At 44.3% G+C, this 25,985-nt stretch overlaps 1 protein-coding gene across 1 annotated transcript in view; it reads right to left on the reverse strand.

Moving 5' to 3' along the window:
• Window positions 1-25,985, reverse strand: part of FGD6 (FYVE, RhoGEF and PH domain containing 6) — a 150,696-nt gene that overhangs the window by 7,426 nt on the left and 117,285 nt on the right. The window contains exons 15-18 of the mRNA XM_002752868.6: window positions 15,780-15,882; window positions 14,276-14,422; window positions 13,287-13,389; window positions 10,581-10,705 (exon numbers count right to left, since the gene is read on the reverse strand). Coding sequence (XP_002752914.4) covers window positions 10,581-10,705; window positions 13,287-13,389; window positions 14,276-14,422; window positions 15,780-15,882 — 478 coding nt within the window. The remainder of the gene's footprint in view (window positions 1-10,580; window positions 10,706-13,286; window positions 13,390-14,275; window positions 14,423-15,779; window positions 15,883-25,985) is intronic.

Consider the following 25,985-nt stretch of genomic DNA (forward strand, 5'->3'; position numbering starts at 1 on the left):
AGGTCGGAAGTTCAAGACAAGCCCTACCAACATGGTGAAACCCCGTCTTTAAAAAAAAAAAAAAGAAAGAAAGAAAGAAATTGCATGAAAATAATTATATATTGTTTAGTGGGAAATTTAAGATCTAACATTAAATTAGAAATATTTGTTAGGCAACAGTAGGTTTATATAAATATATCCTTTAAAGACGACCAAGTAATATTTTTTAAAACATGAATTGTTTCCTATCTCAGTGAAAAAAAGAGAAAAAACCCAACTAGAATGCTTAACATTCAAATAAGATTTTTCTTAAAATATAGTTATATTGGAATCCTACTATGTTCTTATCTAAGTTGTTATTAATGTTGCTCAAAATATATTACATTCCTCCTTTATACTAATTTACAATCAGTTTGTCAGCCACACAAGATCAACATAATACTGAATAGCCATTACTAGACCTACATAATTTTTTTTTTTTGAGATGAAGTCTCTGTCACCCAGGCGGGAGTGCAGTGGCATGATCTCAGCTCATGCCTCCCGGTTCAAGTGATTCTTCTGGTTCAGCCTCCTGAGTAGCTGGGATTACAGGCATATACCACCATGCCCAGCTAATTTTTGTATTTTTAGTAAAGACGGGGTTTCACCTTCTTAGTCAGGCTGGTCTTGAACTCCTGACCTCATGATCTACCCGCCTCAGCCTCCCAAAGTGTTGGGATTACAGGCGTGAGCCACCATGCCTGGCTGACTATACCTATATTTAAAAAAATAAAACTGGTGTTCACCTAATTGATCCACAAAACTTTTCTTCCAATGATTTGTTTACTTACAAAATAAATCAGGGTGGGTATGAGGGACTATAAAACTACACACTGGGTACACTGTATACTGCTCAGGTGGAGGGTGCACTAAAATCTTAGGTTTTACCATTATACAACTCATCCATGTAACCCAAACCCACAGGTACCCTAAAAGCAATTGAAATGAAAAAAAAAAAATCTAACTCAAAAGATGTAATCTGCCATTCCTGAGAGTACTGAGGCTCTAAATGTAATTCTAAAAAGAGGAGTTTCTAAAAATATTTTAAACATGACTAGAATAAGAACACAACTTCCCAGTTCCTTGAAAAGTTAAACATAGAATTGCCATATGAGCAAGCAATTCTACTTTTGGGTATACACCCAAGATAAATGAAAACATATGTCCACACAGAAATTTGTACATGAATATTTCTATCACATTATTCATAATAGCCAAAAGGTGGAAACAACCTAATATTCAACAATGGATGGGTAGATAAACTGTGGTATACACAAACAATGAAATACTATTCATATATAACAAGAAACAAAGTATGGATATGTGCTATAATTTCCATGAACCTCTAAAACATTGTGCTAAGTGAAAGAAGCAAGACACAAAGGCCATCCATTGTATGATTCCTTTTATATTTATATATTCGGAAGAGGCAACTCCAAAGGGACATAAAGTAAATTAGAGGTTACCAGAGGGTGAAGAATGGGGGCAAGGGGGGCTGATTACTTTTTTTAAAAAAAGAGATGCTTTCTCACTACACTGTGCAGGCTGAACTCCTGGGCTCAAGTGATCTTCCTGCCTCAGCCTCCCTAGTGGCTGGGATTACAGGCCTGTGCTACTACATCTGGCTTGGGACTGATTACTTAAGGAGTATAGGGTGTTTTTATGGGGTGATGAAAAAGTTTTTGTTTTTTTTTTTTAATTTTTTGAGATGGAGTTACGCTCTTGTTGCCCAGGCTGGAGTGCAATGGCACAATTTTAGCTCACTGCACCTCTGTCTCCCTGGTTCAAGCGATTCTCCTGCCTCAGCCTCCTGAGCAGCTGGGATTACAGGCACCTGCCACTATACCCAGCTATTTTTGTATTTTTAGTAGAGATGGGGTTTCACCATGTTGGCCAGGCTGCTCTCAAACTCCTGACCTCAGGTGATTCACCTATCTTGGCCTCCCAAAGTGCTGGGATTACAGGCATGAGCCACCGTGCCCGCCCCCCCCCCACAAAAAGTTTAAAAACTAGAAAGATATGGTAGTTGTACAACATTGTGAATACACTAAATACTGCCAAACTGTATACTTTAAAATGGTTATTCTCAAAAATAAATAAATAAACAAACAAATAAATAAAAGCCAGGAGTGGCAATCATGCCCGTAATCCCAGCACTCTGGGAGGCCAAAGAGGGTGGATCACCTGAGGTCAGGAGTTCGAGACCAGTTAACCAACATGGTGAAACCCTGTCTCTACTAAAAATTTAAAAAATTAGCCGGGCATGGCAGGCACCTATAATCCCAGCTATTTGGGAGGCTGAAGCAGAAGAATCACTTGAACCTGGGAGGTAGAGGTTGCAGTGAGCCGAGATCAAGCTACTGCAGCACTCCAGCTTGGGCAACAAGAGCGAAACTCTGTCTCGAAAAAAATAAATCAATGCAGAAATAAAATAAAAAATAATGGTTAACTATGTTATACAATTTTCACCTCAATTAACCAAAAAGCAAGTTCCAGGCACAGAGGCTCACACCTGTAATCCCACCACTTCGGGAAGCTAAGGTGGAAGGATTGCTTGAGGTCTCCAGGAGTTCCTGACCAGAGTGGGTAACACAGCAAGACTCTCTCTCTAAAAATAAAAATAAATGGCCGGGCGTGGTGGCTTAAGCTTGTAATTCCAGCACTTGGGGAGGCCGAGGCAGGCAGATGATGAGGTCAGGAGATGGAGACCATCCTGGCTAACATGGTGAAACCTTGTCTCTACTAAAAAATGCAAAAAATTAGCTGGGTAGCTGGGTGTAGTGGCATGCATCGATAGTCCCAGCTACTTGGGAGGCTGAGGCAGGGGAATTGCTTGAACTTCGACAGTGGAGGTTGCAGTGAGCAGAGATTCGCCACTGCATTCCAGCTGGATGACAGAGCAAAACTGTCTCAAAGAATTAAATAAATAAATAAGCCAGGCATGGTGGTATGTGCCTACAGTCCTAGCTACTTGGGAAGATGAGGTGAGATGATCCCTTGATCCCAGGAGCTCAAACATTTAAGTGAGCTATGATAACACCATTCCATTCCAGCCTAGGCAACAGAGTGAGAGGCCCTGTGTCCCAACAAAACAACAACAATAAAACACAGCTTCCCAAGGGGAATACTATACACTGACTTTTATAGCACCAACTAGATATATTAATTTCTCCCATCTGACCACAAAAGGAGCAAAGAAGACATTCTCAATGTTTAGCATTTATCTATGTGAATCACCAGAAGTGCTTGTTTCTCACTCCGCAGACCTTGGGTGGGTCCCGAAAATTTCTAGTAATTTCTCAAGTGATGCTGATGCAACGGGGCTGGGGCATATTGAGAATGAGTGGAGTGGCTGCAATTTGCAAGTAGAGGCTTGAAGTGGAAGGCCTGTTTGTGTGAATGGGTGGGAAGATGTATAAAACAGGACTGGAGTTAGATTGTCTAGACTAGACTGTAAAGTGTTTCGTAATCAATGCTGTGGAATTTAGATCGTAAAGGGGAGCACATTTTAAAAGAATTCCATTTAGAAACTGATATCAGTATAGAGAGGTGAAAATTTACAGGTAACTGAGAACCATTTGAGTTGAGTAAGAACCTCAAAGTTCTGAAAGCAGATGTGGATTCAGGAATTGAGGAAGAGATCATTCATTTTTATATGAAACTTAACCAATTTCATATAAAACATGGCAATTACAACCTTAAGTTCTATTTATTTTTTTTTTTTGAAAGACAGAGTCTGTCTCCTTCACCCAGGCTGAAGTGCTGTGGCTCGATCTCAGCTCACAGCAACATCTGGCTCCGGGGCTCGAGTGAGCCTCCTGCCCTAGCCTCCAAGTAGCTGGGATTAGGACTACAGGCATGTCCACTGCACCTGGCTAATTTTTGTATTTTTAGTAGAGATGGGGCTTCGCCATGTTGCACAGGCTGGCCTCGAATTCCCGAGCTTGAGCAATCTGCCTGCCTTGGCCTCCCAAAGTACTAGGTTACAGGTGTGAGCCACTGCATCCCAGCCAAGTCCTGTTCTTCTTAGTTTCTGAGACTGGCTATAAATCACTTCATATTATTTCAACTGGAAATATACTCTTTTTTTTTTTAAGACTAGTCAAGTGCAGTAGTGAGAAGGGAGGAAATTGTAGAAAAGGGAGTTCAATCTTGTTTGGAAAACTCTGCCCCTACCGCGAAAGCTCTCTCTCTCTCTCTCTTTCCCTCCCCCACAAAGAGGCTCCCTTATCTCTCACTTTACATACCGGCCCTAGCCCTCCCTCCGCCCAGCTTCCCACCGCCCAGCTTCCCGCCCAGCAGTTCAAACTGACCAACAGTTGCCCACCACCTCGGCTTGCGGCTTCCCCACTCCCCCAGCCCTTCAGTCCCCTATAAAACAACCCTGCCCCTCTGAGCGGCGCGGCCATTTTTCCTATTCGTCCCGGCTGGCCCGCCCGGAGGCTCTTTTCTCTCAATAAAGCCTGAACTTAAGGACTTTCTCCTAGCCTGCGGTCCGGTTTCTTTCCCAATGAGCCCAGTCTTCCCGCAGAGGGTAGGTCGGACAAGTGGTGCCGAAACCTGGGACGGGAGCTGAGGCCGTTGGCCCAGCCACGGCCCCCCTCCCCGACCTATCCAACACTGGCCCTGCCACCTCCACGCTCCAATTAAGGTAAGCCAAGTTTTTTCTTGCTTTGCCTTCCCCCGCTTCCCGTCTCCTCTTCCTACGGCACGGTGCAGTTGCTCCCTCTCCGGCGTTCCGCACAGACTCCTTGCCTAGTCTCGGCCGAGCCAAGGTAGTCTTCCGTTCCGGCTCCAGGAGCCTTCCGAGGGACAGCCGCCAGATGGGGGACGCCCCTCTGACCGCTTCCCTTTCTGTACTTAATTGTACTCCGGGGAATTTGCAACAAACGGGGACGCCTTTTCGTTGCATCTGCCCATCCGTGCCGGAGGGTCTGTAGCTGCGCCTGCCATGGGAAATTCGGAGTCCAAAATACCTCTGAGCACCCCCCTTGGGTGCTTGCTGCGAAATTTTACCAAATTGGGATATTCCCAAACCCTCAGAAAGAAAAAGCTTGTCTTCCTGTCCCAGGTGGCTTGGCCCCAATACAAACTCAGTAACCAGTCACATTGGCCCCCGACTGGCACTTTCAATTTCAACACCCTCCGAGATCTTGACGATTTTTGTCGCCGCGCGGGCAAGGACAATGAAATTCCTTACGTTCAGGCTTTTTGGGACCTCCGTACCCACCCCGACCTATGTTCTTCCTGCTCCACCTACCAAATCCTCTTAGCTCGTACCCCTCGTAAATCTTCCTCCACTACCTCTCCCCCTCCCTACTCCTCACCAGAGGATCTGCCTGAACATCTATCCTCTCCTGCCAATCTCAGCAACCAGTCGCCATCAACGGCACGCCCTTCCCCCACTCCCTCTGCACCTCCTACCTCAGAGGCCATGCCTCGCTCTCCCTCTACTCCCTCCGAGCCCCCTCCCTCAGAGGCCGCACTTCCTCTTGCCTCTCCAGTGGCGGCCCACACCCGCCCCCACCAACCAACTATCCTGGCCCCACTCCGAGAAGTAGCAGGCGCAGAAGGTTTAATCAGGGTCCATGTTCCTTTCTCACTCCAAGACCTGTCCCAAATTGAGAAACGTTTAGGATCCTGCTCAGCCGACCCGTCCACCTATATTAAAGAATTCCAATACCTCACTCAAGCATAAGAAGCCCTAGTCCGGTATGAGAATGGAGCCACTGTATTAGCCTCCCACTTTATCTCCCAATCAGCACCCGACATAAGAAAGAAACTAAAGAAAGCAGAAGAGGGGCCAGAGACTCCCATCCAAGACCTGGTAAAAATGGCCTTTAAAGTATTCAATGCCAGGGAAGATGCGGCTGAGGCTGCCCGCCAAACTCGCATGAAGCAGAAGGCTGCCCTCCAGACCCAAGCCCTAGTGGCGGCTCTAAGGCCGGCAGGGAACCAGAAGCCCAAGGCCGAAACCCATGCCCCTCCAGAGGCATGTTTCAAATATAGAAAGGAAGGACACTGGTCCTGAGCCTGTCCACAACCATGGCCACCAACTAAGCCTTGCCCTATCTGTCGGCTCCCGGGACACTGGAAGTCAGACTGCCCCAGCTTCCCCAGGGTGCCGGTTCCTCAAAACAGACACACTGGCGTTACGCAGCCGGCAGTCACCCTCAGTAGGGAGGAGCCTGCTTGCCAGGAGCCGACCTCCGAGGGAGCTCCGTTCCCCAGTCTACTAGGGCTGCTAGATGACTAGCGGGGCCCTGGCTTTCCGACTCCGGTTACCCTCGCCGAGCCTAGGGTCACAAGACATGGGGGCTACCTACTCCGCACTTCTTCTTATTCTGGCCATCTCACGCCTTCCCAGGTCTTAGTCATGGGAATCGATGGGACCCCGAGTATCCCCTACCAAACCCCACCACTCATGTGCTCATATAACTCCACTCCATTCACCCACTCCTTTTTAGTAATCCCCACCTGCCCAGTTCCCCTTCTGGGGCGGGACATCCTTTCAAAGCTGAAGGCTGTCATAACCTTCCCCACTGCCAGCCCACACAGCCTTTTTCTCCTAGCCCTCAATACTCTGCCTCAGAACTCCAGGCCCTCCAGTCTACCCCCGGGGTACGGTTCAAGGATGACTGGGCCTTCAAGCATAACCTCCTCATCCTCCCTGAAAAGCAAAGGTACCAGATAATCCAAGACATCCATAATTCACTCCACATTGGGCCTAAAGCCTTATACCGATTCCTCAACCCACTTTTTCACCCTCACCATCTCCTCAGTACCATACAGGAAGTCCAGTCCTCATGTACTGTCTGCGCGAAAACTAATTCCCAGGGTTCCTGTCATCCCCGGTGCCAGCTTCATCAGCTATGCGGGTTCCTACCTGGCCAAGACTGGCAAATTGATTTCACCCATATGCCAAAGCACAAACAGTACCGGTATCTGCTAACCATTGTTGACACTTTTTCAGGCTGGATTGAAGCTTACCCCACAGCCTCTGAGTCTGCCGGGACAGTAGCCACTCAACTCATTCAAGACATCATCCCACGCTTTGGACTCCCAGCCACCATACAGTCAGACAACGGCCCAGCCTTTATCTCCAAAGTCACTAATGCCGTTTCTACCTCTCTAGGAATTCAGTGGAAGCTACACGCCGCCTACCATCCTCAGTCCTCTGGTAAGGTGGAACGGGCCAATGGCCTAATAAAGGAGCATCTGACTAAGCTCATGCTTGAGCTCCGCCAATCCTGGGTAACCTTACTTCCTATCACCCTCACCAGGGTAAGAGCAGGCCCCCGGGGCCCATCACAGCTTAGCCCATTTGAGCTGCTGTATGGTTGCCCCTTCCTACTTTCAACTCCCCCACCGCTAGAGACTACTCCTCTAGACAGCTACCTCCCCTACTTTACTCTCCTTCGCAGCCTTCTCCGAGAACACGCCAACGCTTCTCTTCCCCAACCCACCCAGCCATCTGAAAATACACAGAAAGTCTCCCCCGGGGACTCAGTTCTTATCAGGTCCCTCTCCCCAAAGCCCCTCGCCCCCAAGTGGGAAGGACCATACACAGTCCTCCTTACCACTCCATCAGCTATAAGAATTGCTGAAATCCCATCTTGGGTTCACCTCTCTCGGGTAAAAAAGGCCCCTCATGGACCCTCCTTATGCTGGAAGGCTGTTCCTACTGGCCCTTTATCTGTCAAACTTACCAGGGCCTAGCAGCCACACCCCCTACAGATGGAGATTCTTCCTAACTGAAAACTATACCAAAACCACCTTCATCTGTAATACCCCCCCATACAGCCACAACCACCTTCTTGCAACTTCCGACTGCCCCGCAGCCGGATGCCAAAGTGCCATATAGCTGAACTTCACCAAATTCCGCAACGTCCATACTACTATACCTCTCATGTGCTTCAACCATGACCAACCATCAGGAGCATGCAATAATACTCCTTGGCGCTCCTGCATGGGATGTACTTGGATGAACTGTCGACTACATATAGCTATCAAGTCCACAGTACCTGCCCGATCTCAGCTCAAAATCATCCCAGATGTAGATGGAGAAGGAAACACCATTATCGGTTCTACACGGTATTCCCTTCTCATACCTGACCCCTGGGACAACCGGTGGAAAAGCCCCCAGAAAGCTTCCGTGTATGACCACATAGATACCAAATATCCCTCTTCCCACCTGTACATCTGGCAGGCATATGTACGTACAGTCCACCAAGTCCACTCTGACATTAGCCTACAAGAAAAATCTCTGAATGACCAATTGCAACCACATTCACCTCCATTTTCCTGGTTAACCTTTCTCCAAGAAGGAATCAAGTTAGCTAACCTCATGCCTCATGTGTGCCTTCTTAGGACAGACTCCCTTCGTTGCAGTCCCCTACCCCATCCCTCTCAACCTTTCAGCCTCAACTTCTTCCTTCTCCCCTATCAAGGAAGTTGATCTCTACACTCCACCTGATTTTGAACAGCTACCTGTGTGCTATTCCCTAGGCCGAAACTTCCCTAGCTGTAACAGAACTATACGGGTAACCACTAATATAACAGCCCCACGAGGAACGTTTTTTTGGTGTAACAAGACCTTAACAAAAACTCTCTACATTGGTCTTTCCTCATCTCTTTTATGCCTCCCAGTAACCCTAGTCCCTCAACTCACTATATATTCCCCAGCCGAATTCCGGATGCTGCAAACTCCCCATCACCGCACCCGACGAGCTGCCTTCCTACTCATTGCCGTTGGAGTCTCCCTTGCTGGTTCAGCACTTGCAGCAGTATTAGGAGGAGGGGCACTAGCCCACTCTCACCTGGCTATAGCCCGACTGACCTCACAATTCCAAGCGGCTATTGATGACTCTACTGAGTCTTTAACATCACTCCAACGACAGATCACCTCAGTTGCCCAAGTTGCCTTGCAGAACCGAAGAGCCCTAGACCTGCTCACTGCTGAACGAGGAGGGACCTGTATCTTCCTACAGGAAGAGTGCTGTTACTACATCAATGAATCCGGCCTAGTAGAAACCCGAATCGAGAGCCTCCAGAAACTCAAAACTAACCTGCAGAGTCAGAAGTTCTTGGCTGAAGCCACAGCGTGGTGGTCTTCCTCTATGTATACCCTCTTGTCCCCATTGCTTGGGCCCCTAGTAGCCGTTTGCCTAATCTTACTTATTGCTCCTTGCTTTCTACAGTTCCTACAGCGGCGCTTTCAAGAACTGACTCGAGTCACCATCCACCAGATGCTGCTCCAACCCTACCCTGAACGAATGCTAGAAACGGACCTCTCCCCGAACATCCAGGCTCCTTAGGAAAAGAGACCTCTTCAGAACCCCCCGTCGACCCTTGTCAGCAGGAAGTAGCCAGAGAGACAACTGACGCCCCTGACCCCCTCTTTTTCTTTTCTTTAAGGAGTCGGGAATGTTTGGAAAACTCTGCCCCTACCGCGAAAGCTCTCTCTCTCTCTCTTTCCCTTCCCCACAAAGAGGCTCCCTTATCTCTCACTTTACATACCGGCCCTAGCCCTCCCGCCGCCCAGCTTCCCGCCCAGCAGTTCAAACTGACCAACAGTTGCCCACCACCTCGGCTTGCGGCTTCCCCACCCCCCAGCCCTTCAGCCCCCTATAAAACAACCCTGCCCCTCTGAGCGGCGCGGCCATTTTTCCTTTTCGTCCCGGCTGGCCCGCCCGGAGGCTCTTTTCTCTCAATAAAGCCTGAACTTAAGGACTTTCTCCTAGCCTGCGGTCCGGTTTCTTTCCCAATGAGCCGTCTTCCCGCAGAGGGTAGGTCGGACAAATCTGTAACTGACTGTGAACCATCAATTGAGATAACTCACTACTTTGGGACCAACCTCAACTGGGAATACACCCTTAACTTTACATAAGAAACATGATCTTGATCAAATTTTTAGAGTTCTTTGCTTCCACAAGAGAACCAAATTAAAAACTACTCTTCTGGCCACAAAACTAGCACAGGTGGACCTCGTTAATAAACTGACCATAATGGAGTAGCCAAATGGCAATGCTCTTTGATCTTTGACACTTAAATTTGAGGGACTGGGATAGGGTATCAACAATGTCTGTGGTTTACACCATTAGCAGGTCTAGGCATATAGTCTATTATCACTATTTAAAATTTTCTTTTAAGTTTAAAGGAAAGACAACCTACTACCAGTGGTACCAGCTCTGCATAATCAACCGCGACCTACAAATAAACCCTGCAGATCAATGCCCAAAATATCCTGTGGACTTCTTCCCTCTGGCAAGGGTTCTGCTCAAAGTCATTTTCAAAAATTCATGTGTGTCCAACGTATCTTTACTTTTTATCACTGTTGTTAAATGTTCTCTAAACCTTTCAACAGCCATTTTCCAAATGACTCAGGTCAGACAGGAGACCAAGCACCATTGTGAGGCATCAGCCACATCCATCATCAGTATTAAAATTCATGACTTAATAGTTGTGGGAAATGACATCTTCCTTTATGAAAGAAAAACTGTATTATATGCATATGAATAATTCAGCCTCTATCACATTACAAGTTTAATGGAAACACTTACTTCTTTGAGAGCAGCTGGGATTTTTTTCTGTTTCCTCCCTGATGGAATGCTATGTAAGACTGATGATAAGGCACTTGAAGATTTGTGATTTCCAGGAGATCCAATCCTAGGGGAGTGCTGGTGATCTAAAACAAATCAGGCACACTTACTTAGTCAATGCTCAGCATTTTGTAATTCAATTTCATTCAAAACATTGTTGTATAAAGTATCCATGGAAGGACACTAAGAAACAACACTGATAGCTCCTGGAAAAGGACAATGGATGGCTGAGAGGTGAGTGGAAGAAAGACTTTCTACTATCTATGGTTTTATACTTTTTGAACTTTAAACTATGTGAAAAGATTACTCTTGTATGTCTTTAGAATTACGAAACATGTGACTATACTACCAACTTAAAAAAAAACCCAAAAAACCTTCCCTACTTACTTAAACCCCAAAGAACCCTGGTATTGTTGTGTCTAGATATTAGACCAACTATAATGAACAAAAGTAGTTAAAAAGGGGCTACTGGACACGGATAAAGTAATGAATTCTGATTGCAGAGGTTCAGGGAAAGCTGAGAAGATAATAAGATGTTTAAGTTGGCCATGAAGGAATAGGAATTTGCCAGGTTAAAACAAGCAAGAGGGGCCAGGCACAGTGGCTCATGCCTGTTATCCCTGCTCTCTGGGAGGCTGAGGCGGGTGAATCACAAGGTCAGGAGTTTGAGACCAGCCTGGCCAACATGGTGAAACCCCATCTCTACTAAAAATACAAAAAATCAGATGGGTGCTAGTGGCGGGTACCTGTAGTCCTATCTACTTGGGAGGCTGAGGCAGGAGAATTGCTTGAAACTGGGAGGCAGAGGTTGCAGTGAGCCAAGATTGTACCTCTGCCCTTCAGGGGGGGAGACAGAATGAGACTCCATCTCAAAAAAACCAAACAAATAAAAAACAAAACAAAAACAAGCAGGAGGAACACTATGCACCATGAGGTCAGCGTGAGCCAAGGCAGAGAGGTAAGAAATTAAATCATCTATTTGGAGACTAACGAGGCCAGATTTTTAAAAAAGGGGCTGGTTTGAAGGAACCTGGATTGTTGTTTATACGTTTTAGGCTGGGGAGTGACATGACCAGATTAAATAATAATAATAATAAAAAAGATTGTATCTGGCAGTACTAAGGAGAAAGGACTAACTGCAGGGAAACCTGTTAGGAAATTATTATAGTTGTCTAGATGAGAGATAATGAAGGCCTTATTAGGGCTGGAATGGAGAAATCCAGACAAAAATTTTTGATAATAAAACTGACCAAATGGGTATTGGTGATGAGGAAGGCGAATTCAAAGACAAATTTTTTTTTTTTTTTGAGATGGAGTTTCGCTGTTGTTACCCAGACTGGAGTGCAATAGCACGATCTCAGCTCACCGCAACCTCCGCCTCCTGGATTCAAGCGATTCTCCTGCCTCAGCTTCCCGAGTAGCTGGGTCTACAGGCACATGCCATTATACCCAGCTAATTTTTTTGTATTTTTAGTAGAGACAGGGTTTCACCATGTTGACCAGGATGGTCTCGATCTCTTGACCTTGTGATCCACTTGACTCGGCTTCCCAAAGTGCTGGGATTATAGGCGTGAGCCACTGCTCAAAGACAAATTTTTGCAGCTTATAGCATATACCCAGACTAAAGGGAGGAATATAAAGGAAGAAATGGATGGGTCTTCTTGGAAAATGTATACAGACAATAATAAATCATTAATCTAGAAATATGCAGGGTCTGAAATAGCATGTCATCCACTTTTTATTCACTTAGAAATTCCTCCTTGCTACTAAAAAGCTTTCCTTCAGGGAAATGAAGAACAGACTTTTAAAAATTTAGATCCTAGCCAGGCACAGTGGCTCATGCCTGTAATTCCAGGGCTTTGGGAGGCTGAGGCAGGTGGATCATTTGAGGTCAGGAGTTCGAGACCAGCTTGGCCAACATAGTGAGACCCCATCTCTACTAAAATGCAAAAATTAGCCAGGCATGGTCCCGTGTGCCTGTAATCCCAGCTACTCAGGAAGCTGAGGTAGGAGAATCCCTTGAACCCTAGAGGCAGAGGTTGCAGATTGCATCACTGCACTCCAGCCTGGGTGATGAAGTGAGATCCTATCTTAATCAATCAATCAATCAATAAAATAAAATTTAGATCCTATAGGTTTCAGGAATTGAAGTAAAAATCCCTTCCCAAAACATAGACCTGAGCAGTCCTGCTAAGTTGCATTCACTTTAATGGAGGATACCTGTAAATAATGAGCAGGGAAATATGAAGCACCCTTTTGTGTTTGGTCAAAAAGCTGCACATTCACATATATATTAAGATCTCACTAAATTGGTTCAACTGATTAGAATTAAGCTACATATAGATAAAATGATTTGTAATGAGCACGCTATCCTCTGAAATGATAGACTTCAAAATTACTGGAAAGTTAAAGTTCTCTTTTACTGTTTTACTGTGTCATTACATTCCTACAGTTTTCTTAGGAAAATCTTTTTCACAGACCAAAACCAAATTTCAGGCCAACCTCTCCTACAATTACAACAAAATGTGAATTAAAGCTTACTACAAATTTGGAGATAAGTATCAACAATCATATTGCTAATGTACCGAAGGTGTTTCTGTCAGAAGGTTGTTTGAAAGCATCTGGGGAATAAAGGAATTTTTGGTTAAATCTTTACTTATATATTACCTAATTTCTGCAGTTCTTGGAAACAATGTTCACATACTCTTGCTGGTTGATTTTTCAGGTAATCTAAGCCATACTTATTGGATGAACAAGCTTGGCATACAATCTGAAAATACATCGGAATTATTTCGTTAATTTTATTAGAATAACTTGTGTTTCCAAACCATAAAATATGTTACAATTTACCATGCCATCCACTTTTCAAAACAGTTTCACAGTCACTGAATCTCATTTGGTCTCAATTATAACTCTATGGAGTTTGGGCATACAGTAAACTAATGCATAGCACCGCACTTGTAAGATGAAGAGGCCACAGATTTTTACTTACAAAGGGCTGACTACATAAAATAATAAGGTAAAGGAGTTAATATATACAAAATGCTTAGAACAGTACCTGGTATGCAAGAAGGCCTATGAGGTATACTGATCACCATCATTGTCATCATAATAATCACTGCTGCAGCAACGACCATGTCTCTGCTTCTCTACCAAGTTCTTGGGCTCTGTACTAAATGCTCTCTAAATAGAATCCCATTTAATCTTCAGGGTTACTCTCTGATGTTGCTGTTTCTGCACCCATTTTACTAATGAGAGCATGAAGTCTTAGAAGCATCACTAGGGATAACTTCAACTCTGAACACTCCCCCTACTGAATACTATAGATACTGAGTACTAGAGAGAGGCAGTTTAAATAATAGCTGAAATGTGAGGGCCTATTTAATTGTCAATTTGTTAGATTTTGATTCAAAGTTATTTATTACTGATGTTCTAATGTAACTGAAGTAGGAGGGTGGAAGTTCCCTAAGACGATTCCCTCTGCCCTAAATATTTAGAGAAAACACCATTCATGTTTTCTTCCATTAACACAGTAATAATAATTGTTATTGTCATTCTTGAACTACAATGGTTTATGAGGGGAAATATTCTTCCTCACTATGTAGAGCCTGGAGAAAGTAAGGACCACAATGGAGATAGGTGTTATCCTCGCCAACCTTTCCACAGGCCCGGCAGTGGTGTCGTCTCCAGGTGAGAGTAAATTCACTTGTGCAGATCATACACATTGTGGCTCTGGTATCAGGAATCCAGATGGGAGCCTTCGATCCAAGAGGACTAACTTCCTCTTTATTTTCTGAGTCTGCCTGCGGAAGAAGAGCAACTTCTGATTATTCCCATGCAAACTGCCTACCTTTTTATTCGGCAGTGGAGTGTCACACTACCACTAAGATGGGGATGAGGGTAAGGTGCGGCAGCTCAGGCCTGTAATCCCAGCACTTTGGGAGGCCAACGCAGGCAGATCACTTGAGGTCAGGAGTTCTTGACCAGCCTGGCCAACACGGTGAAACCCTGTCTCTACTAAAAATACAAAAATTAGCCAGGTGTGGTGGCAGGTGTCTGTAATTCCAGCTACTCGGGAAGTTGAGGCAGGAGAAATATTTGAACCCAGGAGGTGGAGGTTATAATGAGCCGAGATTGCGCTACTATACTCCAACCTGGGTGACAGAGTGGGACTCCGTCTCAAAAAAAAAAAAAAAAGATGGGGATGAAATATGGGCTATTGGCAGGTGTGCTGGCTCACATCTGTAATCCCAGCACTTTGGGAGACTAAACCTCAGGTGAGCAGAACACCTGAGGTTAGGAGATCGAGACCATCCTGGTCAACAAGGTGAAACCCCGTCTCTACTAAAAATAGAAAAGTTAGCTGGGCATGGTGGCGCGTGCCTGTAGTCCTAGCTACTTGGGAGGCTGAGGCAGGAGAATTGCTTGAACCCAGAAGGCGGAAGTTGCGGTGAGCCAAGATCGTGCCATTGCACTCCAGTCTGGGTAACAATAGCAAAACTCCATCTCAAAAAAAAAGAAAAAGACCAGCCTGGTCAACATGGTGAAACCCCTGTCTCTACTAAAAATACAAAATTAGCTGGCCTGGGGGTCTGTGCCTATAATCCTAGCTGCTCAGGAGGTTGAGGCAGGAGAAGCACTTGAACCCTGGAGGCAGAGGATGCACTGAGCTGAGACAGCGCTACTGCACTCCAGCTTTGGCAACAAGAGTGAAATTCGTCTCAAAAAAAAAAAAAAAAAGTGGAGAAAAAGAAATATAGGCTATTATATTTTTCATGTGCTCAGAATACTAAGATTAGCTACAATCAAAAAATCTTCTAATGCAAAATTAACTTAAAAAGATGCCTGTGGTAGTGGAATGGCAACTGATTAGTTTCTTTCTTAAATTACTTTGTATTTTCTAAATTTCCTACAATGAAGTTTTACAGCTGGGAAAATACATGAATATGCTATATCTGATCACAGATGTGCAGTGAGACATTAATAGAAGGATACATTTTTTAGTGCTGAAATGAGACATTAATCTGTAGAGTAATTCTCTGATGTCCAGTCCAATCATTCTCTGAAACATATGTTGCTTTCCTCAATCCCTGTGAAATGCTTAGGGTAAAAACTTTTAAATGAGCTGGAAAAAAAAATTTAAAAAAAAGAAGACAATACCTCATCAAGACTTCTACTAGGACAGAAGGTGATTCTTTTCTTGGCATACTCTTCTATTGCCCTGGAAATCGCTTCTAGCCATTCATCCCTTTCTGTGGCAGAACTGTTGGGGGTAAAAGGTTTCATCAACCAGATGTCAGCTTTCATTCTTTGCCTTTTTCTTTCTTTTCTTTCTCCCATAGCAACAGATCCCACCACCCTCCAACAATACTAGTCAAAAAAAGCAGCAACTCTGAGGCTTATGTGAACAGATCATCAGAGCAGACAACAGAGAACCCGAGATGGCATTTTAGCAAATAGAATGGTTATTTTTTCTTTCCAAAAGTTCTGCTTTGTATTAAATAACTGTTGAATTATCCTAACTTTAGAAACATTTTTGGCTTTGTTTAAAGGATAATTATACAGTGAATAATTACAATTATTTATAAAGCCAAGAAGTTTCTTTAAGATATCGTCCTAGAATTTAAAAAGGTTCCAAGAAGTCAAGTTTCAAATTCCAAATTATAGCATAGAATACTAAATACCTTTAGATTAATAAACATTACTAAAAATTTCTAGGAACGGCACTGGAGTGAGGAGAACATATTTTTTGCATTAGAAAGCAGATGTTGAAGGAGTGGTTCACATGGGAAAGGCTGCAGTTGTCTTTAGGGCTTCTCTACCTATTTCACCCACCAAGTTGTCTGTGCCTACTCCAAGCTTATCAGGAGATATCTTTAATTCAGTGCTAGATGGGAATGGGCCAAATAGGGGCAAGCCTGGTAAGAAGGGGGTATTTTTTTTCTATGTTTTTCTAACCATGCCTCTCCCAAAACCATGTTAACTCCAGGTCAATACTGGCATTAGCATACTTATGAAACCACTGTTTAAATTGTGTTTTGTACATTTAAAACTGAGAGGCACATTTTAGATATTATAAATCAAAATAAATATACAAATCTATACATACATAGTAGAGAAAGAGCAGAAAAGAGAAGGGAGAGGGAATGAGAGAAAGGAATACTTTAATAAATAATTAAAACTCCAACATAATAAAGTAAAATTCATCAGAATGGGATTGTGACTATGTTTTTTTTTCCTTCCCAGAAGATTTAGAATTGAGTGACTGTTTTTTTTTTTTTTTTAAGTCTGTAGTTTAATTTACAGAGGCATTTTGAGGTATATAGAAGTAAAATGGGATGAGTGTGGTGGCTCACGCCTATAATCCCAGCACTTTGGGAGGCCGAGGTGGCTGAATCACTTTAAGTCAAGAGTTCAAGACCAGCTGGCCAACATGATGAAATCCCATCTCTACTAAAAATACAAAAATTAGCTGGGTGTGGTGGTGAGCATCTGTAATCCCAGCTACTTGGGGGGCTGAGGCAGGAGAACTGCTTGAACCCAGGAGGTAGAGGTTGCGGTGAGCAGAGATTGCGCTGCTGCACTCCAGCCTGGGTGACAGAACAGGACTCTGTCACCAAAAAAAAAAAGAAAAGCAGAAGTAAAATGACCTGATATCTGCAGTTTGTTTTAAAATAGAAAATTATGAAACAGGAAAACTGGTGGCAAAATCTTGATGATTATTTTTAGTCTGGGTGACTGAATATGTAGTTTCTGGTTTTATTCACCTTAACTTTAAGTGTATTTGAACTCTTAAGCAGTGTTTCTAAAATAAAGAATTCCACCATTAATAAAGGTACCTATAGACATATGTTGCTGTATTTTAGAGAACCCAGGGCAGGTCAGGAATAGAAACCACTCACCTTCCCTACAGTCATTGTTCTCAGAAAGCACCTCCCTAATTCATGGCTTGAGTGCCATTTGGAATGTCCATTCACATGGATTAAAAAAGGTAGAAATCCAATTTACAAATAAAATTTTAAAACAAATTCATTTCTCAAATTCTCATTATATATGAAGAACAACAAAAAAGAAATAACCTCTTTCTCTCTAAAGCAAACAAAACCCTGCCTTATTTACTGCTTCTATTCTTGCATTACTGCCAAAACTAGCTGCCATTTAACAGTTACCACGTCAGCAAACTCTGCTAAATGCTTAGCAAATGTCACCATGTCTCACTCTCAGAGCTTCCCCATGGAATATTTTGGATCTTACAACTCCTGCCCCCAACTACAACATCATCACCCACCTTCACCATTTATAGACAAGGAAACTGAGAATTAGTAATGTTTGATAATTTGCTTTATAGACAACAGACTATTAAGTGATAAGCTGGTATTAAACCCAAGTATAGTTAAGGACTGAACCCCTCACCACCAGGGCATTGACAGCCTCTGCTCATGTGCTCTAGAGAACTACATGACGAGAATACATGCTCAGGCTTCCAAGCAAACATTCATAAAACATTACCATCTCTCCCTCCCTCCCCTGCTCCTCACCAGAAGAGTAACAGAAAGCAGAGAGGCAGATGGTAAATTTGAGAGTTGCTGTTGGATTCTTCTGGAGCCCTGGGAGCATGGGGAATGTGATTCAACTGTGCAAATCATGTCACATATGCTGTTCTTTCATTTAATCATTCCTGGCTCTCTCCTGTGTGGGGTTCTGCCAAGACAATGTTTACCAGCTCTTGATAACACATTTCTTACAGACCACACACATTTGCCCGCAGCATCCAGTGGAGATATTCTAGTCTCCTTTTATAACATGATTAGCAGAAGAATCAGCATCTTAAACTGAAAAACTGTTAATCCAAGTATTATTTTCCTTAAAGAATGTGTATAGCACAAGAAAGCAAATTTCTATCAAGTAAGTACCACTTTCCCAATTACTGAGATGAATTGCCAAGGGTTAAAAACCTGACTGGGAGTGGTGGCTCAAACCTGTAATCCCAGTACTTTGGGAGGCAGAGGAGGGCAGATCACCTGAGCTCAAGAGTTCGAGACCAGCCTGAGCAACATGGCAAAACCCAGTCTCTACTAAAAATGCAAAAACTAGCTGGGCATGGTGGCGCACATCTGTAGTCCCAGATACTCAGGAGGCAGAAGCAGGAAAATCATCTGAACCTGGAAGGTGGAGGTTGCAGTGAGCTGAGATCATGCCACTGCACTCTAGCTTGGGCAACAAACTGAGAGTCCATCTCAAAAAAAAAAATTGGCTGGGCACAGTGGCTCACGCCTCTAATCCCAGCACTTTGAGAGGCCAAGGTGGGTGGATCAGAAGATCAGGAGTTCGAGACCAGCCTGGCCAACATGGTGAAACCCCATTTCTACTAAAGATACAAAAAATTAGCTGGGCATGGTGGTGTGCGCCTGTAATTCCAACAACTGTGGGGGGGCGCTGAGGCAGGAGGTTCACTTCAACTGGGAGACAGAGGTTGTAGTGAGCCGAGATGGTGCCATTGCACTCCAGCTTGGGTGATAAGCAAGACTCTGTCTCTAAATAAATAAATAAATAAAGGGTTAAAAATCCTTCAATAGAAAGGATTTGGGGTTGTTAGACCATGCCACACCATTTACTACTTGGACTAACTGCAGAATGCTTCTCTGAGGTCCAAAGGCCACATCACTTTGATTTGTGAGTAACATTCACTGGGAGCCTACTGAGCCAGGACCTAAGCCAAGATCTGGGCACACAAAATATACCTCACTTGTAAGGATGCACACTTACAAGTGTGAATTGAGGTAAAACATGTAATTAAAATACGATATAACAAATGTAGATAAGTACAGAAGTAGTAAATTACCTTATGTACGTAGCAGGGATAGCTTTGCAAAGGTGATAACGAGTTAGGACTTGAGGAGTTACAGTTTGGCAAGAAACTCTCTGTCTCTGTGTACCCTCATTCAGTCTGCCAGCTGTGGTTATCTCTAAGCTGACGGTGCCCAAATATATGCCTCTGGTCCAGACTTCCCTCTGAAATCCAGATCCTTACAGAAACTGCCCCTTGATGGCTGCATTTGGATACTGCATAGGCACCTTGCATTCCATATGCATATCTGAAACTAAACTCCCAATTTCTCCCCTAAAGCTGTTCCTCTATCGGTGCTCCCTGTCACAGTGAATGGCACCAACTCCCAATTCATAGTATATCCTGGAGACTCCTCTGAAGAACTCCTCTTATACCCTGTGTCCAATCAGTCATCTCCTTTAGATCACTTCCCAAAACATATTTCATGCAGCAGCCGGATACTCTTTAAAAAATGCCAATCTGATCACATCATTCCCTTGTATAAGCCTTTCAGTGGCTTTCTGTGGCACTGAGGCTAAAGAGCAAATCCCACAAGATGGTTCTGCACCATCTAAGTCACCTGCCCCTCCAGGCTTATCCTGGTCATTCTCCTCCTCACTTTCAAGCTTGTGCCACAATGGCCTTCTAATTCTCTGAATATGTCGTGCCCCTTAGGTGAAAAGCACTTTGTACACAGTGCTCCCAATGACCAGGAGTCTCTTCCTTTTTCCTCTTTGCCCCTCTGTCTGACTCATACTTACCTTTCCTAAGTCAGTATAAATAGCAGGGTTTATAGGGAAGAGACTGCTCTCTCCCCGCCATTAGAGTTTAAGGTCTTTATAGCCTCCTAGTCAGCCCCTGGTACTTTTTCTGTGCCTCACTGAATCACCACAATACTTAATTGTGTTAATATTTGCTAAGTGCATGTCCTCCTCCATGGAATGTCAGCTCAGTGAACGAAGGGCCCTTTCATTTATTTATTTATGCGATGGAGTCCTGCTCTGTTGCCCAGGCTGGAGTGCAGTGGCATGATCTCGGCTCACTGTCTCTTTAATTTCTGCCTCCCAAGTTCAAGCAATTCTCGTGCCTCAGCCTCCGGAGTAGCTGGGATTACAGGTGTGTGCCACTATACTCAGCTAATTTTTATAGTTTCAGTAGACATAGAGTTTCACCATGTTGGCCAGGCTGGTCTTGAACTCCTGATCTCAGGTGATCTGCCTGCCTTGCTTGGCCTCCCAAAGTGCTGGCATCACAGGCATGAGCCACCGCACCTGGCCTGACCCTTTTAATTTTTAGTTCACTATGTCCCGATACCCAGTACAATACCTGGCCCAGGATAGAGCTCCACATTCCTTACTGAACACAGGTAGCGGTAACACCTGTGCAAGGCAGAGGCTGTGGAGTTGGCTGCCATGCATGGAGTCACATGCAGATCTGTGCTGATAGAGCATGCAATGTGTTGGTGTAAGGGGATGGAGAGACAGAATAGGGATGATGCCTCCTTACCCGCTTTAACATGTGATGCAGGCTGGGTGCGGTGGCTCAAGCCTGTAATCCCAACACTCTGGGAGGCTGAGGCAGGCAGATCATGAGGTCAAGAGATTGAGAACTGCCTGGACAACATGGTGAAACCCTGTCTTTACTAAAAATACAAAAAAACTAGCTGGGTGTGGTGGCACATGTCTATAATCCCAGCTACTTGGGAGGCTGAGGCAGGAAGATCGCTTGAACCTGGGAGGTGGAGGTTGCAGCCGAGATCATGCCACTGCACTCAAGCCTGGCAACAGAGCGAGACTCCATTTCAAAACACACACACACACACACACACACACACACACACACACACGTGATGCAGTACCTGCCTAACTGGTTGGAGGAATTTGGAAGGAAAGCATGGCACACTGATGACATTCAATATGTCTCTTTCCCTCATGCCAGCTTGACCCTCCCTTGGAAATTTATTTTTCCTTTATCGAGAACTTTCCAGTTCAATTATTTCCCCTGCACAGCCCACATTCAGTCCATCAGTAATCCTACTGGGCTTTTCCTGATTCATACCACTGTTCATCACTTTAACCCAAGACCCACCATCATCTACCGCCCACTCACTACCTGGTTGCCCATCTTCTACTCTAGTCCCCCGATGGTCTGTCTTCTACAAAGTGGCTGGTGTGATCTTTTACAAATATAAATTAAATATTATCACGGAGCTGAAAACCCTTGATGATTGCCCATCGCACTTAAAAAATTCAATAACCTTACTACCGTCTGACCCCTAGCTCCTGCCCCAAACTGTAACTCACATTTCATCTACCCTGAAGTACTAGGCTCCACCTATATTGGACTTCTTATTGTTTCTTTAACATACTACATTCTTTCCTGCCTCCCTGGTATGTGTTTTGTGCTTGCTGTTACTTCCATCTGGGACTTGCTTCTGGTCTCTGCTGCTCCTCAGAGAGAACTTTTCTGACCCCCCTCCCCCACCCCATTAAAGTTCTTATCCTCATCACTTTCTATTTGCTCAGCCTACTTTCTTATTCTTTATAACACTGAATACTCCAAATTATTTATATATGCATATATAAAAATAAATCTGATTATTGTATATCTCCCACTTTAGAATAGGAGCTTATCCTTAAGGGCAGGAACTGCATATCCCAGCTCCTGGAGAGGGTAAATGAGGCCCAGAAATATCTGTTGAATGGCTGCTAAGTAGACAGTTCGCTTTCCTAACAGCTCTCCATATGCCAGTCTCCAAACAATGACTTTCTCTCATCACTAAAGTGAGTTTCACTCAGCAACAATTGCTCTCAGTTATCAGTGCTCATCACTGAGTGCCAGACTACTAACAAAAAGACAGAGGATTGCCTGGACCAGCTATGCCGTGACTGCACTGTCTCACCCACCCATGTCACTACCGCTGCCATCCCCAGAGGGCTGCTTGTTAGGGACAGGGCTCCCAACTTTGAGGCTAGTATCGTTGTTAGCTGTATCTGTTCCCACAACTTTCTAGGAGACCTCTGTGGCATACTTTCTTCCCACCCTCGGGACTCTACATCAGTGTGCACCATGGAGCTTGGCAGAGCAGCAAAGCTGGCCCCAGAATTTGCCAAGAGCAATGTGAAGAGCACTGTCTGCCCTTGCAACAGACAGTGCTGAAGACCATCTTGCCTAGAAAATGGATATCAATATTTATAATGGCAATGAGCCCACAAAAACATGACCTTTTCCATCATTTGTGATAAAGATCAGGACCTCACCATCTTCTTGGACACGCTGGATCCTGCCGAGATGGAAGATAAGGGCACGAATGTAGCAGCTGTGGTGTTTATTTTTGGTCCTGACAAGAAACTGAAACTGTCTACCCAGGTACCACTGGCAGGAACTTGGATGGGATTCTCAGGGTAGTTATCTCTCTCCAGATGACAGAAGAAGAGAGCGTTGCCACCCTGATTGATCAGAAGAATGGACATAATGTGGTGGGGCATGGTGGCTCATGCCTGTAATCCCAGCACTTTAGGAGGCCAAGGTGGGCAGATCACTTGAGGTCAGGAATTTGAGAACAGCCTGGCTAACATGGTGAAACCCTGTTTCTACTAATAATACAAAAAAAATTAGCCAGGTGTGGTGGCACACACCTGTAGTACCAGCGACTTGGAAGGCTAAGGCAGGAGAATCACTTAAACCCAGGAGGTGGAGGTTGCAGCGAGCCCAGATCACGCCACTGCACTCCTAGGCAACAGAGGGAGACTCGGTCTCAACAAAGAAAAAAAAAAAGTTACAGAAAAATAAACCTGATCAGAGCTGTTCATTACACCTGCCTGGTACTGATCTGGAAATCATAAACATATGGATATTTACCTGATAATCAAAGAAAGATACATTTACTATAATTTCCTGAATTAGTCTGAATAAAATAAAATACTGCTTTTTGTTTTCTGTTTTTTTTTTTTACCAAGGCTAATTTTTACTTGGGAAATAGAAGTGCAATTGAAAACCTGGCTTTTCTATAGGCATTTCCTCCTTGCAATTTTAAAAATAAATTTCTTCATTTTAAGAACCAAGCTCAAGCACTCACCGGAAACATGATATACAGGGGCTTAATGTTCTTTGAATTTTGGTTCAAACTTTTTGTACCTAAAAAAAGGAAAAAGGAGGGCTGGGCGTGGTGGCTCAAGCCTGTCATCCCAGCACTTTGGGAGGCCGAGGCGGGTGGATCACGAGGTCAAGAGATCGAGACCATCCTGGTCAACATGGTGAACCCCGTCTCTACTAAAAATAAAAAAATTAGCTGGGCATGGTGGCGCATGCCTGTAATCCCAGCTACTCAGGAGGCTGAAGCAGAATTGCCTGAACCCAGGAGGCAGAGGTTGTCGTGAGCTGAGACCGCGCCATTGCATTCCAGCCTGGGTAACAAGAGCGAAACTGTTTCAAAAAAAAAAAAAAACAACAACACTTTGGGAGGCTGAGGTGGGTGCATCACGAGGTCAAGAGATCGAGACCGTCCTGGTCAACATGGTGAAACCCCGTCTCTACTAAAAATACAAAAATTAGCCGGGCGTGGTGGCATGTGCCTGTAATCCCAGCTACTCAGGAGGCTGAGGTGGAAGAATCGCCTGAACCCGAGAGGCAGAAGATGCAGTTGGCCAAGATCGTGCCACCACACTCCAGCCTGAGTAATGGAGTGAGACTCTGTCTCAAAAAAAAAAAAAAAAAAAAGCAAAGAAAAGAAAGAAAAAAGTCACAATGCCAAGTGATCGAGACTTTATTGTGCACTCTCTAAATATTGCTATCTGGTGGATGCTTCAGGTGCCCCTAGGAACTTTGCTTGCTCTGACTGGTAGCTGCGAAGTATTTAACAAACCCTGGACACAGGTATTTGTCTTCTCCTGTCATCCCATATGTCATGTAGCAGTGGCCATTGCATTTCAGAGGAGTAGCACACCCCAGGATGACTCTTGTGGTTCTCTGATTTTTGGGAAGTCAGACATTTGGTTTGAGTCCTTTACATCCATGGACATAGGCAAAATTATAATGGTCGTCAGAAATGCCTAAGTTCAAACGACAGCTCCACTGCTTACAATTCATGTAACCTTAGATGTGTTATTGAACCTCTTTGAGCCTCCACTTTTCTAATCTGGAAAATCGGGATAATACCCACCCCACACGTTATCATGGAACTTAAGAGAGAAAATAAATATAAAACATAACATTGAGTACTGTGACTGATGCAGAGTAATAAATTATTCTGGCCACTACTCCACCTGCTCCCAAGATCCTAGTTGATTTTAGTGCTATGGACAACTGGAAATGGACTGCCTGGGTCAAATCCTGGCTCTGCTAGTATAGCTGAGTGGCTTTTCTCAGCATAGAATGGGTATAATCATAATATCTTGCCTTAATAGTTTGCTGTGAAGATGTAATGAAGTAATACACAGAGTCTTTATGACAGTGCCTGCCATACAGTGTTACAAAAGCATTTGCTTCTATTTTTATTAGATCAAAGGTTAAGTCTGAGAAGAATCTCATTATTGAGATTGTGTAGTGGAGCATGCTATAATTACTGGCATGTCTCCCTTCACCCATGAAACCTTCCCAAATACCTACTTCTGCCACTCAGTCAGTAACTCAATAATGTATTTGTATGAGTCATACAGCTGCAGGTTTCCTTAGCACTTGAATTACATTATGATACCATGGAAGTCACTGCAAGTTCCAGTCTGAGGCAAGGTGGTATCTTAAATAACAATGGATTTCTTTTCCCTCCCTTCCCTGCTTCTTTCTGAGACGGAGTCTTACTCTGTCACCCAGGCTGGAGTGCAGTGGCGCAATCTTAGCTCACTGCAACCTCCACCTCCTGGGTTCAAGTGATTCTCTTGCCTCAGCCTCCAGAGTAGCTGGGATTACAGACACATGCCACCATGTCCGGCTAATTTTTTTGTATTTTTAGTAGAGACAGGGTTTCACCATGTTGGCCAGGCTGGTCTCAAACTCCTGATCTCAGGTGATCCATCCGCCTTGGCCTCCCAAAGTGCTGTGATGACAGACATGAGCTACTGCACCCGGCCCATAACAATAGATTTAAAGGCAAATGACTTCAATTTGCATCCTGGCTGTGTCAACTATGTGTCCATAAGAAAGCAACTCCATTTTTCTGTAATTTAGTTTCCTAATTTTTAGTAGGAGACTGTACCTACCTCATAGGTTTGTTAGAACCTTTAAGTGACAAATACAGACTTCCAAATAACCTATAAAGCACTAGTTGGTCTTAAAAACAATTTGAAATAGTCACTTAAAAAATGATCAGCAAGGCCAGGCGCAGTGGCTCACACCTGTAATCCCAGCACTTTGGGATGCCGAGGTGGGCGGATCATAAGGCCAGGAGATTGAGACCATCCTGACCAATGTGGTGAAACCCCGTCTCTACTCAAATACAAAAAAATTAGCTGGGCATGGTGGTGCATGCTTGTAGTTGAAGATTCGGGAAGCTGAGGCAGGGGAATCTCTTTAACCTGGGGGGCAGAGGTTGCAGTGAGCAG

The sequence above is a fragment of the Callithrix jacchus genome, chromosome 9 (assembly GCF_049354715.1).
Source record: "Callithrix jacchus isolate 240 chromosome 9, calJac240_pri, whole genome shotgun sequence".
Classification (NCBI taxonomy): Eukaryota; Metazoa; Chordata; class Mammalia; order Primates; family Cebidae; genus Callithrix; species Callithrix jacchus.